The 14,154-nt window shown below is 33.5% G+C and overlaps 1 protein-coding gene across 2 annotated transcripts; it reads right to left on the reverse strand.

Moving 5' to 3' along the window:
• Nucleotides 1-1,275: 1,275 nt before the first annotated feature.
• LOC145101901 (ABC transporter C family member 12-like) lies at nucleotides 1,276-12,874 on the reverse strand. Of its 2 annotated transcripts, XM_079039209.1 has the most exons (25): nucleotides 12,563-12,871; nucleotides 12,097-12,476; nucleotides 11,455-11,633; nucleotides 11,204-11,243; nucleotides 10,661-10,817; nucleotides 10,132-10,327; nucleotides 9,936-9,960; nucleotides 9,808-9,864; nucleotides 9,581-9,646; nucleotides 9,393-9,467; nucleotides 8,654-8,761; nucleotides 8,436-8,570; nucleotides 8,185-8,291; nucleotides 8,024-8,117; nucleotides 7,739-7,906; nucleotides 7,285-7,638; nucleotides 7,080-7,178; nucleotides 6,828-6,980; nucleotides 5,990-6,360; nucleotides 5,727-5,907; nucleotides 5,157-5,480; nucleotides 4,045-4,801; nucleotides 3,420-3,541; nucleotides 2,086-2,331; nucleotides 1,276-1,729 (listed from the first exon to the last, which is right to left on the reverse strand). In XM_079039209.1, exons 2-25 carry the CDS (start codon nucleotides 12,427-12,429, stop codon nucleotides 1,586-1,588), a joined length of 4,491 nt encoding a protein of 1,496 aa, XP_078895335.1. In that variant the 5' UTR covers nucleotides 12,430-12,476; nucleotides 12,563-12,871; the 3' UTR covers nucleotides 1,276-1,585. The 2 variants fall into 2 exon arrangements, with proteins under 2 accessions (XP_078895335.1, XP_078895343.1); XM_079039217.1 differs by lacking the exons at nucleotides 1,276-1,729; nucleotides 2,086-2,331 and adding an exon at nucleotides 2,704-3,297 and having other exon boundaries at nucleotides 12,563-12,874.
• Between the last annotated feature and the right edge of the window lie 1,280 nt (nucleotides 12,875-14,154).

The raw sequence follows: 14,154 nt of genomic DNA on the forward strand, positions 1-14,154 counted from the left end.
GGTCATCAGTAGACAGGTACAGATGCAGCTTTTGAGAAGATTGAGCACATATAAGACTCATCTTTTATTTTGATTATATTTTTGGTGTCTTACAAACTGTACAGAACACGCTTGTATTACAATTATTATATTAATGCAATGGATGTTGTTGCTTGTCTTTACTATTATGCATTGTTATGATACTGTACATGACGTCCTCCACCCCGGAACGTGTTCTGCCGTTCTCGGTTTTGGGGTGTGACACTATATACGATAGTCACTGGAAGGGCGGCTACTATTTGGAAAATGAGGATTGGTCTATGGGTCTGAGAGCTCGCATCCACAAACTGCTAGTGGGAGTTAACTACTGGGATACCGAGCCAACTGATTCACTCCCACTTTAGAGCTTCAAAATAACTTTGGAAAAGGTCCCAAACGTACCACAACAGATTGACAGCAGAGGAGATTGTGGAATGTTTTTGTGTTGGTTCCTGGAGACGTTGATCACCGGAAAATCGATTTTTGTAGAGAGTAAAACTGGTCCATGAGCTTTGGGTTATTGAAAATGACTAGCGGATATTTTTTGGGTACAAGGACAAAGACAATTTAAATATCGTATTTGTAATACTACCTACAGACACATCCTTTATTTAGTTTATGTATTTATTAGTTGTTTGTTGATTTTAATTGTATTTTATATTTGATAAAACAAAAAGTATACATCTTATAAGCAAAACTTAAACATTTTAAAAAAGCAAAACTTATACATTATATAAAACCAAAACTTACGCTAAAAGAAAAACCATATGTTACACGTTAAAAAAAATGATTTTAAAATTGTTTTTACTAAAACATATAAACATATGCTGATTATAAATATGCCCTTTTTCATGCATTATTAGTAACGATACTTTTTAGATATAACTAATTCTATGTACTTATAGGTGTGACTAATATATTATGTCTCGTTATTATTTGTCTTTTTTATTTTAGATAAGGTAAAAAATAAAATAAAACTTGGTAAATTACCATACTAATTAACATGAATATTACTATTATAGTCACTGAGGTATGTTACATACATTTAAAAAATGTTAATTAAGAAACAAATCGCAAGTCGGCGTATAATATTAATGTTATAACGTTATTTTTTCATCATATAATACACATTAAAAGCCACTAAATTTATTTATATATTCTGATATAGCATGTTAATCAATAATAATGTTAGAATTTAAAAATTAAAAACAATCATAAAAAATCAATTTGAAATTTTTAAATAGTAATAAAATAATATTGAAAAGATAAACAATAATTATTTTATATAATGATTTGAGGTTTAAAAAGATGGGAAAAACAAAACCCAACATAATTCATAGTATACTAGATTAAGGTGTATATCAAAACACCCTTTCAACATATATACCCTACAAATAAATGTGTCTTAATGGTAGAATGAATTGAAGGTCCTTGTTAGTTGACTTTTACCAACATAACTAGAGCCGTGTTTTCTTCTTCTCCTGCTGCACCAAAATATTGTTTCCACCATGAGTTTCAATCTATATATCCTTCCAGACCAATTTGTGGTATGGGTCATTGTCAGCAATCAGTTGTGAACTTGTTTATTTCCTTCTCTGCCTAGTACAATGTCCTGTAGATACTGAGCATTTGCAGCCCCTGTACTTTGAACCATCTTCAAGAACGCCCCTTCATGTGATATTAATCTTTCTGGAGTATCATATTCCACAATCTGGAAAAACAAATTCATGTTTAACAAACAGCTTTGATATAAAAAGTAAAAACTGCTTTGCTTCACTTTTGTTACATGGGATTAAACTAGACTTGAAAACCATTCTAAGGATGGATTTTGTACAAGGGAGTGAGAGGTCTCCAACTTCCTCCTAGTCCAATGCATGTCAGTCAAACGCAGTACAGGGCGTAGTGTTGGGCATGGACTAGGAAAAATTGCAAAAAAGGTGGGGAAGGACCTCTCTCATCATCTATATGCAAAAGACAAAAAAGGCCTCCTCATCTTTATCATTGGAAATAGCCCTAGAAAGCTTATTTATTAAGTCGTAAAGGATAAACATATTAATTCCAACATACTTGACCATTCTGGAGCACGAGAATCCGAGCGCAGTCAATGATGGTATTGAGGCGATGAGCGATAATGAGCATTGTGCATGATTTGAATTCTTTGCGTATTGTTTTCTGTATAAGATGATCAGTTCTGACATCAACTGCTGCAGTTGCTTCGTCCAGAACAAGAATCTTTGATTTCCTTAGCAACGCCCGACCAAGACTCAGTAGTTGTCTTTGTCCAACACTGAAGTTCTCCCCTCCCTCTGACACCTTCATTACAACCAAACCAAACCAAACCAAACCAACCCATCCATCATTCAACAACCAATACATTATAAAAACCCCACCATTTAATTTTTATACACCCGGAAATCAAGGAAACAAGGCTTTCACCATTAACTCCTAACTTTTCCTTCATTTATTTTTGGACTAACTACAACAAATAGAAACCTACTTTCATTTAGTTATGCTACAATTATTATAACACCCAACCCAACATTCACTTGTTTCTATTCCAGCATACTACTTTCAATTCTTTTCTTATTAAGTCAATGTGTTTTGATATATATATATATATATATATATATATATATATATATATATATATATATATATATATATATATATATATATATATACACACCCAATTATAGGGCATAGCATTGTACTTCCAATTTTTCTCTTATTAAGATATTATACTTTGAAAAGTCTGTCCAATTATAGCAGTGAGAATTGTTTTGCATTTGGATGACAGGCAGACAGACAATGTTATGATTGGGTAGAGTTTTCAATGTATAATGTTGTAATATGAGAAATGAAATTGTATTTACCCTTTATATTTTTCCTACCATTTCCCCATGTATCCGGTCATTTTCTCAAATACTTTATCGGGAATTCAGGACGACATTTAATGGAGAAAAATTAAATAAGGTCCAAGTTTTTTCAAATATTCTCAAATACGTCAAATAAAAATCCAATTAATTCCATAGTCTATGACTTTAAAGTACATCTTAGTATATTTTAAAAATCTATCCACTTAAAGCATTGGAATGTCAGATTTTTTTTTCTTATCAAGGCATTATGCTTTGAAAAATTTTCAATGTGTACAAAATAGTAATAGGAAGAAATGAAAGTGGGATGTTATAGAAAAACCAATGGTGACATGTTGCTATTTCTTGCATTTAACCCTTTATTTTCTCCTTCCATTTCCCCAAGTGTGCTGATTTTCTCAAATACCTTGTAAAACATCATTCATCAAGACAACCGGACGACACTTAATGGGGGGGAAAGAAAAAACCGGAAGCATTTTCAAATATGTTGCACTAAACAAAATTCAAATAAAATATATGAAGTCATACCTCGGCATCCAAACCCAATGCATTTCTAGAAATCGCATTCTTCAAATATGATCGTTCAAGAGCCTCCCAAAGATCCGCATCACAATGTTCATTAAACGGATCAAGATTAAAACGCACAGTACCTACAAAATAAGAAAGTCATTAGAATATCTTATTAATTTATAACAATCTTTAAACAAAAAAAAGTTTTCCTGCATCAATTATCAATTATCTTAATAATTGCATCAGAATATCTGGCAATATTTTATTTCAAATTTAGAAAATGAAACCTACAAACAAAAGAAAGAGAAAATGCCACCAATCAGTCCCATGGCCAATATGAAAAGGTATAGCATATGTCCCTAGGCAGGAAATAATCCAAATAGAGGCAAACTCAATGATAAACATGCTTATGTTATCAAAACATAAAGTAAGTGAAATAAATAGTTACCTATCACTTTTATGGGGGGGAAATGACAAAAAGTTGTTGTATTTCCAGTATTACATTAGGCCCAAAAATACAAACACTATTTGTAAAAAAGGTACATTGGACGATAAGGATAAGGTGAAGGAGGGGAAAAAATCCACTCTCCCATGGAGATGATCTGAGTGAGTCCCATGCATCGCAAGCAAGCGATAATCATACCTGAAAAAAGAACGGGTGATTGTGGTATGATCCCAAGAACTTTACGCAAATCCTTCAATCCAAAAGTGGAAATGTCATAATTATCAATAAAAATTCTTCCTTTTTCTAATTCAACCATCCGAAACAATGCATTGATGATTGTAGATTTTCCGGCACCGGTCCTTCCAACAATCCCAACCTTCTCGGACGGTGACACAGCAAAGGAGACGCCATGCAAGACGGGAGGAAGACCATGTCTATACCGAAATCCCACATTTTCAAACTCAACTAAACCCAATGACGGCCATCCGGGCGGCGGGCGGTTGTTTTCAATTATTTCCGGAGCCTCAGACGGCAAGTCGATATACGTGCCCACACGCTCGACCGCATTGAAACTATTTTCTGCCCTACTTGCTTGTCTTAGAACATTACTCATAAGATTTGTGATATTTAAGGAATAACTTAGGAGCAAACCAATTGTGGATGCGAAAGCTACTTGGTCATTTGTTCTTCCCGATTGCATCACTGCAAATGTGGCCGTGAACCAAATCATTATGCCGCCTAATGTTTCTAGTCTTATAGTAAGCCAACGGTTGGAACTAAAGTTTATGAGGGTGAATCTAATGTTGTTGTCCATTGATTTCCCATTAATTCTTGCCATACGATCATACGCTTTGTAAGCACGGATACTTGATAAACCGTTTAATGCTTCACCAAATTGTGCGTACACAGGAGATCTTGTAATGGAGTCCAACCGCTTCACTTCCCTTGACGTGCTCTGCACCAAAAACTTTTCATCTTAGCATGCATACCTCATAAATAAAATAGCAACCTACTTTACTAGCCAATAATAATAATAATAATAATAATAATAATAATGTACTTCATTTGTCACCCATACTATTTAGCTATGTACTCACGTTTATTTACTTGAAACATACTTACATTTTTTCACCGATAATAAATAGCATATGTACAACATAATAGCAACACATTTAAATTTACTTTACACAAATAGCAACATATACGTTGCTATTATCATTAAAAAAAATGTAAGTATGTTTCTATAATGGGTAAAAATGAAAGTTTACTATCTTGCCTAGCTACTGCACATTAAGATCTAAATTACTAACCTGATAGTAGAGGTAGGCAGTGTAAAACAGAAGAAGAAGAGGCATTATGGCCCACAAAGATATCGTGCTGACAATGCCAATAAGCACAAAAGTGGAAAGTAATTGCCAAACTTGATTCAGAAATGTATTGGCAAGATTAGCAACATTACGATCTATATCACCGATATCATTTGCAAAGCGATTGATCACCCGACCAAGGGGATTTGTTTGGAAAAAGGCTGTGGGAGCTCGAAGAACCGAATACACCAATGTATCATGAAGTTTTTTAGCAGCATGAAGACTTGATGTAATTAACCAGAAAGAATTTGCAAATGTCACCAATACCTGCATAAAAAGGGTTTAACCAACTATTCCAAATGTTCGCTTGATATGTTAGAAATCCCTTAACTTAGGTTTTCATTTCCAAATATATGAAAATATGACTGGTAACAAAATACTGATACGATTTGACGTAATAATAACAGCAACATACAGAACTTTAAGAAAAAAAAAACAACAATATTTTGACGGTTTGAGGAGGGAATTTTAACAATAAAAAAGATTTGAGGTTAGTATGTAGAGTGTAGGTACCTGTCCAATGGACAAGAGGGCATAGATGAGAATGTAAAAAGCGGGGCCCCGAGCTGTTGTAGTGCTTTGCTCTGTCCAGTAACTTAACCACGTGCTACTTGAAATTCGAAGGACTTCGGTTGAAATATAGCATGCTAATAATATAATGACAACCCACAGGCCTCCTAAAGCATCCTTGTACCTGTAAGTAATAACCACAGCCCTAAGCTTCCAAAGAAATCACAATATAGTCCCTCAATTTATCAACAGCCCCTGAAGTTTACCTTGCTAAAACCTTCCAGCTAACAATGCCGGTTTGCCTATCTTCTTGCTTGATAAGAAGAGATTTATGATTCTTTTTTGATGATGTATGTGTAATGGTTGTTGGATCATTTATTGAGTCATGATGAGAATAATATGGTTTTGAGGATGTATTGGTTGTGCATTCGGTGGTTCCATCCATTCCACCCACCTTTTCCATTAATTTCCGAAATAGCAACCCACTTTCCGAGAGCTCTTGAAAAGTTCCTTCCTCTTTGACCATACCTTCTGAGACCAACAGAATTGTATCCACCTGAGGAAGAAAATGAAGCTGGTTTGTAACAAGCACCCTTGTTTTCCCTCGCAACTCTTCCTTGATGCACCTTTCAAACACCTGGAGGACATGACATTCATGCTGTTTCCAGTCAGTATCTTATTTACTTGATTATCATTAAAAGACTAAGCTAAGCTTATTTACTTCATCTGATATATGTATGTTCATGTAATGGACAAAGTTCTTTCCCCACTAAATCCTAGATTTCTTCCTTCAATTTCCCCACCCCAACTATGCTTGCTTATTTTCTCTTATAGCCAGGAAACAAAGAAGCAGGCCTTATGCCTATGCCTATACATGAGTGTTTCCTTTTTCGACTTAATAGAGAAAGTCAGACCCCTGGGAATCCTAACTTTTTACAAACTTTTCTTCATATATAATATGTAAACATTCCTTGAATGCTTTTTTAATATCCAAATAGTGAAATCATTAATTAAAGAAAAGGTATATTTTCATAATTAGTATTACTCTGCAATCATTATTATTATTATTATAAGAAAATCGAAAAGAAGGTACCATAAATTTACCTCTCGACCAACATGAGTATCTAGAGCACTCAATGGGTCATCAAATATGTAGACATCTGAGTTTGAGTATACTGCTCTAGCCATTGAGACTCTTTGCTTTTGTCCACCACTAATATTCACTCCTCTTTCACCTATCTCTGTGAGATCACGACCCTAAGAAAAAGAACACCAAAATTCAAGAATCAAGCTCACACAATTTAAAAAAGATACATAACTTTGATGCTCTAAATAATATGTATTGGGACACTTAACTGGCAGAATATCAAGGTCATGCGGCAATGCAGTTACTTGTACAGTCTTCCAATATCGTGAAGCTTCAAACTTCGATCCAAATAATATGTTTTCACGTACCTACAGACAGACACGAAACGAAAAATTGTAAAGTGGAATGATGTATGCTTGTGTAGCATTGAAAAATAAAAATTGGAAGTTTACTTTTAGAGAAAAAGGGCCTTACTGTAGCATTGAATATCCAAGAAATTTGAGGGACATAGGCAGCGGTTCCTCTGATGACAACACTAGTATTAGTAATAGTATTTTCCAAAGGAGGAAGCTCGCCAAGCATCGCTGAAATAAGGGATGTTTTTCCTTCACCTGTAGCACCTACGATTGCAACTAAACTGCCAACTGGTATATCTATGTTTATATCTGCTAATGTTGGTTTTGTGGCATTCGGGTCCCATGAAAAGTAGCCATTTTTTATGGAAATTGCAGGAAGCCCCGGTTCAAGAGGTGGATTGGGTAACAGAATTCTTTCTTCACCTAAATATAGTTCCTCTAAACGCTGTAACGATACGTATGCATTCACAGCCTACAAAACAAACAAACAACCATCTTCACTAACCATCTCATTCTCACCCAAAAAGAGCAGATATGTATTGGTGAGAAAGAAAGAGAGAGAGAGAGAGAACCTGAGTTATTAAGTTAGGAAGCGTGTTTAAAGGAGTTCGAAGCACTGTAAATAAGGAAAGTGACGTGAAAGCCCTTGAAGGTGTCAACTCTCCACCAAGCAAAGTGAAGACACCAAATGAAATCACCGCCACAAGAACCGGAAGGCTGTTGAGTATAAAATTGTTGCACTGCAATGGCAATGGCAATGGCAATTGCAAACAAAAGTAAACTAAACAATTTGGAACTTACTTTTTTTTAACAATGTACAGTAATAAAAATAAAAAAAAATAAAAATGTTTGCTGACCGCTCCCAGAAATTGTGATTTCCATAACCATAGAAGCTCATCTTTCCTGATAGTTTCAACTTTTGTTTGGAAACTTTGCTCCCATGCATAACATCTATCCATTTTACCAAAAGTTGTGAGGTTCCTTGGCAAAATAAATACTAATATAATATAATACATACTTTACAGTCTCTATTGCCGCCATTATTTCACTCATTAGCCCAACTCTTTTGTCAGTGTACTGTAAGCCTTCCTTGGATAATTTCCGCATTTTGCTCACAATCATCGTCTGTTATCAGATCAGCATCAGCCATCACAAATAAGTACAAAAAACGGTATCTGTATAAAACTTTTATATTTTTAAAGAAACCCTGTTTTTAATACAAGGATTTCAAACTTGATATTTTTTATTTTTATTTTTTTTTTAAATTACCTGTACAGGGAACATGAGAATCAGAAGCAGACAAGCCACAAGTGAAGCAACCCCTAATTGTTGGTAAAGAAGAATCATGGAAAGAACAATTCTGAATGGAGCTGACCATAACCCATGAAGTTGATTGCATACTTGCTGTAAATAGGAATAAGTTGATACTTTTTGTTTTTGATAACATCAAGAAACAAATACATACATACATACATACATACACACACCTGGAGTGCATTGGCATCTGTGGTTATCATATTTGTAATTTTCCCAGATGGGAAATTCTTTCGTGCTTCATGGGTCAGCCTTAAGGATTTTCGAAACACAGCAGCCACCTGTAATAATATACACTAATGAGTTTCTGGCGAATATTGTATATCATTTACACCCACAACTACAAGGAATCATCCAGCACACATTAATTATATATAATATATGGTCCTAAAATAAAGAAACAACACACAATTTCAAGGTAAAAATCCTTTCCTCATATCCTTTATACATGCCTGGAACGTATCAATATTATTATATCATATGCAAGAATAATGTATAGTTTTAAATCTAAAAATGGAAATTTAAACATAATAAAATATCATCAAAACCCAAATAAAATTATAATTCTATCTACTTTTAGAAAACTAAACTGTAATGTACTTTAAAATCATGAAATGCTTGGAAAAAGGCATTATAGATTACATAGAGACAAATGATAAATATTATAATTTTTCATTCTATTCCATTCCATGACATACCCCCTCCCATGGACAAGGAATGAAAATTAACAAATTGGAAGGATTCATGTTCCTTCAAGAATGGTTGATTCCATTTCATGAGACAAAACAAACAGCTTATGTCATTCCAATAAAACAAACGGAACCACTCATTCCCATCCTAACTGCATAATACCAAACACTACCTAATAATAACATGTAAAGATAATATTAAATATTAAAATAAACAACTTACCAAAATTGACCTTATACGGAACCCGGTCCTTGCAACATTCTGAAAGTATTGAGCTTCACAGAGAACTCCTAATGACTGGATGTAATAGTTGACTATTTGTTAGCACTACCTTTTTTTCCTATATACTTTTTCTTGCAAAATGTGAAGTTATAAATAAGCATATCAAAGACAAACAAATTACTACATACCACACCAACAAAAATTGAGAAGGCATAGATGTAGCCTATCCATGAAGGATCACCTCGTTGCAAAGACTGCAATGTAAAAAGATGAATCATATGAATATGAATATGGTCACCCTTAACATTTAACAAGAGCATAAAGTTTCAGTTGTAAATGTTTGTTTTGTAAACTGATATGATGATTGTTTATTTTACCTAATATTTATACGAAAAATAAACAAAATGGGACTTGCCTGTAGAAGATAGTTTAATATAACTGGTCCCACAAATTGGGAAAGATCGTTGCCAACCTACAAATGAAACGATGTGGACCTTGAGTTAGTTGAATGTAGCAGGTAATTCAAAAGTTCAGGGGCATTACTTTGAAAAGGCCACCAAACCAGAACCTGCAGAGGACAACCAACAGCCAATAGTTAAATAAAAACCAGGTTTGGTGGAAATGATGTCAATGGGAGAAACAGAGTTTGCAATTTTTTTCCCAAGCAAAAAGGCTTCACTCTCGTCTATGCAAAAGACATGAATAGCATAGCATTGAAAATAGAAGTAAAAATAGTCACCTTCCTCCAACACAGTTATTCAGACAGCGTAAGAGAAACGGTTTTGACTTGTGAGATTCATCAGCCCAATATTTTTGGAACTTTCTACTCAGTGTCTCTGTCTGGTCCCACGTATCTAATGTCCAAACATCTTTTTCTGTTATAGGCTTTCGGTAGCCCTGTTCCATAAGGGGAGTCATCCATCCAAAATATATTCCTGCCAAAACCACCGTATTTATTATCACTAAACACTTTAACAAATAATATATGCTGTTGTTTCTTTTTTACTTAATGGATTTAATTTGGTCAACATTATCGACTAATTAGTAGTTATTCAATTATCTTTATTTAAAATTAGAATATTTGTTAGTATCGTTTATTTTAGAATGGGATTATCTCAGAACACTTCTATATAGGGTTTCAGTAAAAATATCGAGTTTTGGAGACCTACTTGCTTCTCAAATTACGAATTACATGCACTTCCTTTTTACAAATTTTTCCTTCCCTTTTCACAAGTCTCAGTTTATCCAAAGAATAAATAGAGTCTTACTTGAAAATATGTTGGCATGCCTTTCAGGGCAAATATGTTCTCCTCCATGAAGCACTTCATACTTGATGTCATCATGAGGGTCTGTTTGAAGTGGTATATGACCCATGTAGGCATCCAAATTTGGTATATAAGAAAGAAGAAATACTCCAAATAAAGCCTGCATCACATAAAGAATCAATAAATTCATCATTAATGATCACAATTTTGAATCCTATTTAAATGGGTTTCCTAGTTCCTTTGTTGTTTTGGAGTTGCCATTTACTTCTACTATAAGGTAGTGTTTGATGGGATCGGAGAAGAAATGTAATGAAAAAAAAAATTGTTTGTTGTGTCTGATATGATGAAATAGACCATTATTGGTGAGGGAATGTGATTCCTTCCATTCCATAGCAAGGGGATGTTTTTATAACCCATTTTTATTTGTAGGTCTTAATGACACAAATCTTTTTTGTTTTAATTCCATATGATCATAATTAAATTAAAATTTTATTTTCTGAAAATAACTAGAATATATATTTTTTTCTTACAATACAAAAAACAAACCTGGCAGAGCAATGAACTGACGTACGCATAAAGTACAGAGCTGCATAACAAAATACAACTGTGAGTATGCATTCCAAATATCCCAATCATCATTTAACTGAGAGGGGTGCCATTGTTATAATAATAGCTGCACTATACTTTCTAATAACCCTTTTTTTTCATATTAACTATGTGAAAAAAAGGAAATATTAAATCAGATTTAGAATTGAAAACGCAAGTAGTTTAAACAAAGGAAATAGCATGATACTGACCTTGGGTATAAATCTTTTACTGAAAGAATGAGACTAAGTTTCACAGTATCCCCAACCAAGACATAAAGTACACCAAAGCGGACATACCACCGGAACTCTCTAATATACACTTTAGTTTCCAAAAGAGCCATAATCACCAAACAGCTCCAAACAAGGGTCTCAAGGAATAGCGAAACTGCCTGCATAAACATTAATAAAATCTCTTTCATCTTTTTGTTTTTATCAAGTCAACTCACATGCTAACAATGTTGGGTGTTGTTTCTTTTCATTTAAAGGACTTAACGAGGGCAGTTTAATAAACCACTAACCCCTAAATTTTACAAATTTACCCTCATTATTTTTCCTTCCATTCCCCAAGTGTGTTTTTAAAACGCTGTTCATCCATACAGCACTTTACAGCCGGGAAGGGTCTGCCCGAATTTCTAACTTTTTTATAACAATAAGCCACCCAAGGTTGAAGCCTGTGAGGTTCAGAGTTTCCGAGTATTTAATTCCCAAATTTTTTAACTAACAGAGGTGTTTAAAGATTTTGGTGAAAAACTATAAATTAAATAACACCCGGCCACCTATGAAGATAAAACTAGATTTTTTTTTTTTGCTCTGATGTTGAGTGTCACGACAAGATTGAAAGGAAATATATACCTCAAATGGAGCAAGGCTACTTTGTGCATCAAATTCAAACATGGAAACATCGAAAAGTAACCTGTATAGGGACTCTGAAGCACAATAACCTGCTAAAAAGGCCAACATATAGTTATAGTACTTTGAGCGTAAGCAAAACCTCTGGACCCTAAAGTCTCTCATGATCAACCATAATCTGTATAAGCACAACCCCATCAAAACCACATTCGATATACAACCCACAAACGATTCAATGCCACACGGTGTATAAGCACCAAGAGCACTAGCGGTTGTCTTTGCCCAAATGCCATTTTCCTCTGGCCGACAAAACCAAACCAGTGGCTCAAAACCCATTCTAACACAACAGTAAAGGATTGTGCTACTAACTGACAGAGTCCCACCTGAAACCACGATATACCAAATATCAGTTTGGTACTTCAATTACTTGCAAGTTACAAACCCTAGAGGACAAAATTAGGTCACTTACAGAGCAACTAGTGAAATTACGTGATCGTTTGCATGGGAGCAAAAGTGCCGCGGGAGTGATCTTACTTCCACAGTCGAAGTCCACCTTATAGACAGATCTTGGCCCCATTTGAAATTGAAAGGTGGCCCCAATTGTGGAAGGGCTATGAAAAATTGGTTAATCGTGTGATCGTCACTGCTTACGAACAATCTGAAAGAGGGCATGATCGAGAATCGTTAGTACGACAAATAGATTGGGCCGACAATTTTGGCTGGTGGTGAAGGAAATTTGGCTATATCAGTCTCTCTAGGCAATTGATAAAAGGAAAGGGCGGGTAGAAAGATTCTGTTAACATTATATCTTGTGATTAGCTACTTTTGTCATCTGCTGAGAAGTCAAAATCCCTTTTCCCCCTTTCCCCTTTTTTCGTGGAAGTCATTGTATATACAAAGTTACATAAATGGTCCTTGTGTTGACAAAAATAGATCAATTTTTAGTTCTTATAATGGTTTTTTTTTTGCATAGATAGTCATTGTTGTTTCAAAATCTTACAAAAACAATCCTTTTGACAAACGTATTAGTTAACTTCCATATGAAATTTTTCATGCCATAAGGACCATTTATATAATTTGTTCTTGCCACAAAGACCACTTATGTAATTTAGATTTTTTTACGCTTTGTTTGAATACATTGTTTAATTTTTATTTATATTTTTTTCACTTACATTGTTTAATGTTTATTTACATTTTTTTCACTTACATTTTTGACTTTTTGTTATTGAGGTTTTGTTCGAATAAATTCTTCTATTTATTTGATGTTTCGTTCGAGTATATTTATTAATGTTTTTATGATGTTTTGTTAAAGTACATTTTTCTAATGCTTTTTTATATTTTGTTTATTTATATTTGTTAAAGATTTTATGGGCATTGTAATCATAATTTTTAACTTAATTCACTTACAATTAAATTTCTTTTTTCCTTTTTGTTCTTTTAATATAGATAAGGTTACATAGTTATTATTTATTAATTCAAATATATATAACACATATAGTGTTGTATATTTATTATTATTGTAAATCTTTTTATAAATATCTTTTGTAAAAAAAATTGTATAATGGTTTGTTAAAAATAAAAAATAACTTAAAAACATTACAATTAAGTCCAATGTGAAATGACGTGATTGCACTTGACAAGGCCGTGAAGCGGTCTTAAGTTATAGCATATGTGTACAATCAGAATATCTAGGCTAGTCAGAATCCAAAACAGATGTCAAGTTATACATAGATTAATCAAAATTTGTATAACTCTAAAATGAACAAAATGTCTAAAAACAAAAACTAATTTACAAATATTATAGTTAGGTTCAATGTGAAATGACTTGGTCGTTCTAGGAAAAAAATATTTTTTATAAAACTAATAATTATACAATCTTATATGTGTGATATATTTAAATATTTAAATTAAAAAAAATTATATAACATTATATATGTTAGAAGAACAAAAAAGAAAAAGGAAAACATGGTTGTAAGTGAAGTAAATCACGAATTATGATTACAGCGACTATGAAACTTTTAACAAATATAAACAAACAAAACACTAAAAATGTATTCGAAC

This window comes from Lactuca serriola, chromosome 1 (assembly GCF_051521515.1).
Source record: "Lactuca serriola cultivar US96UC23 chromosome 1, Lser_US96UC23_V15, whole genome shotgun sequence".
Classification (NCBI taxonomy): Eukaryota; Viridiplantae; Streptophyta; class Magnoliopsida; order Asterales; family Asteraceae; genus Lactuca; species Lactuca serriola.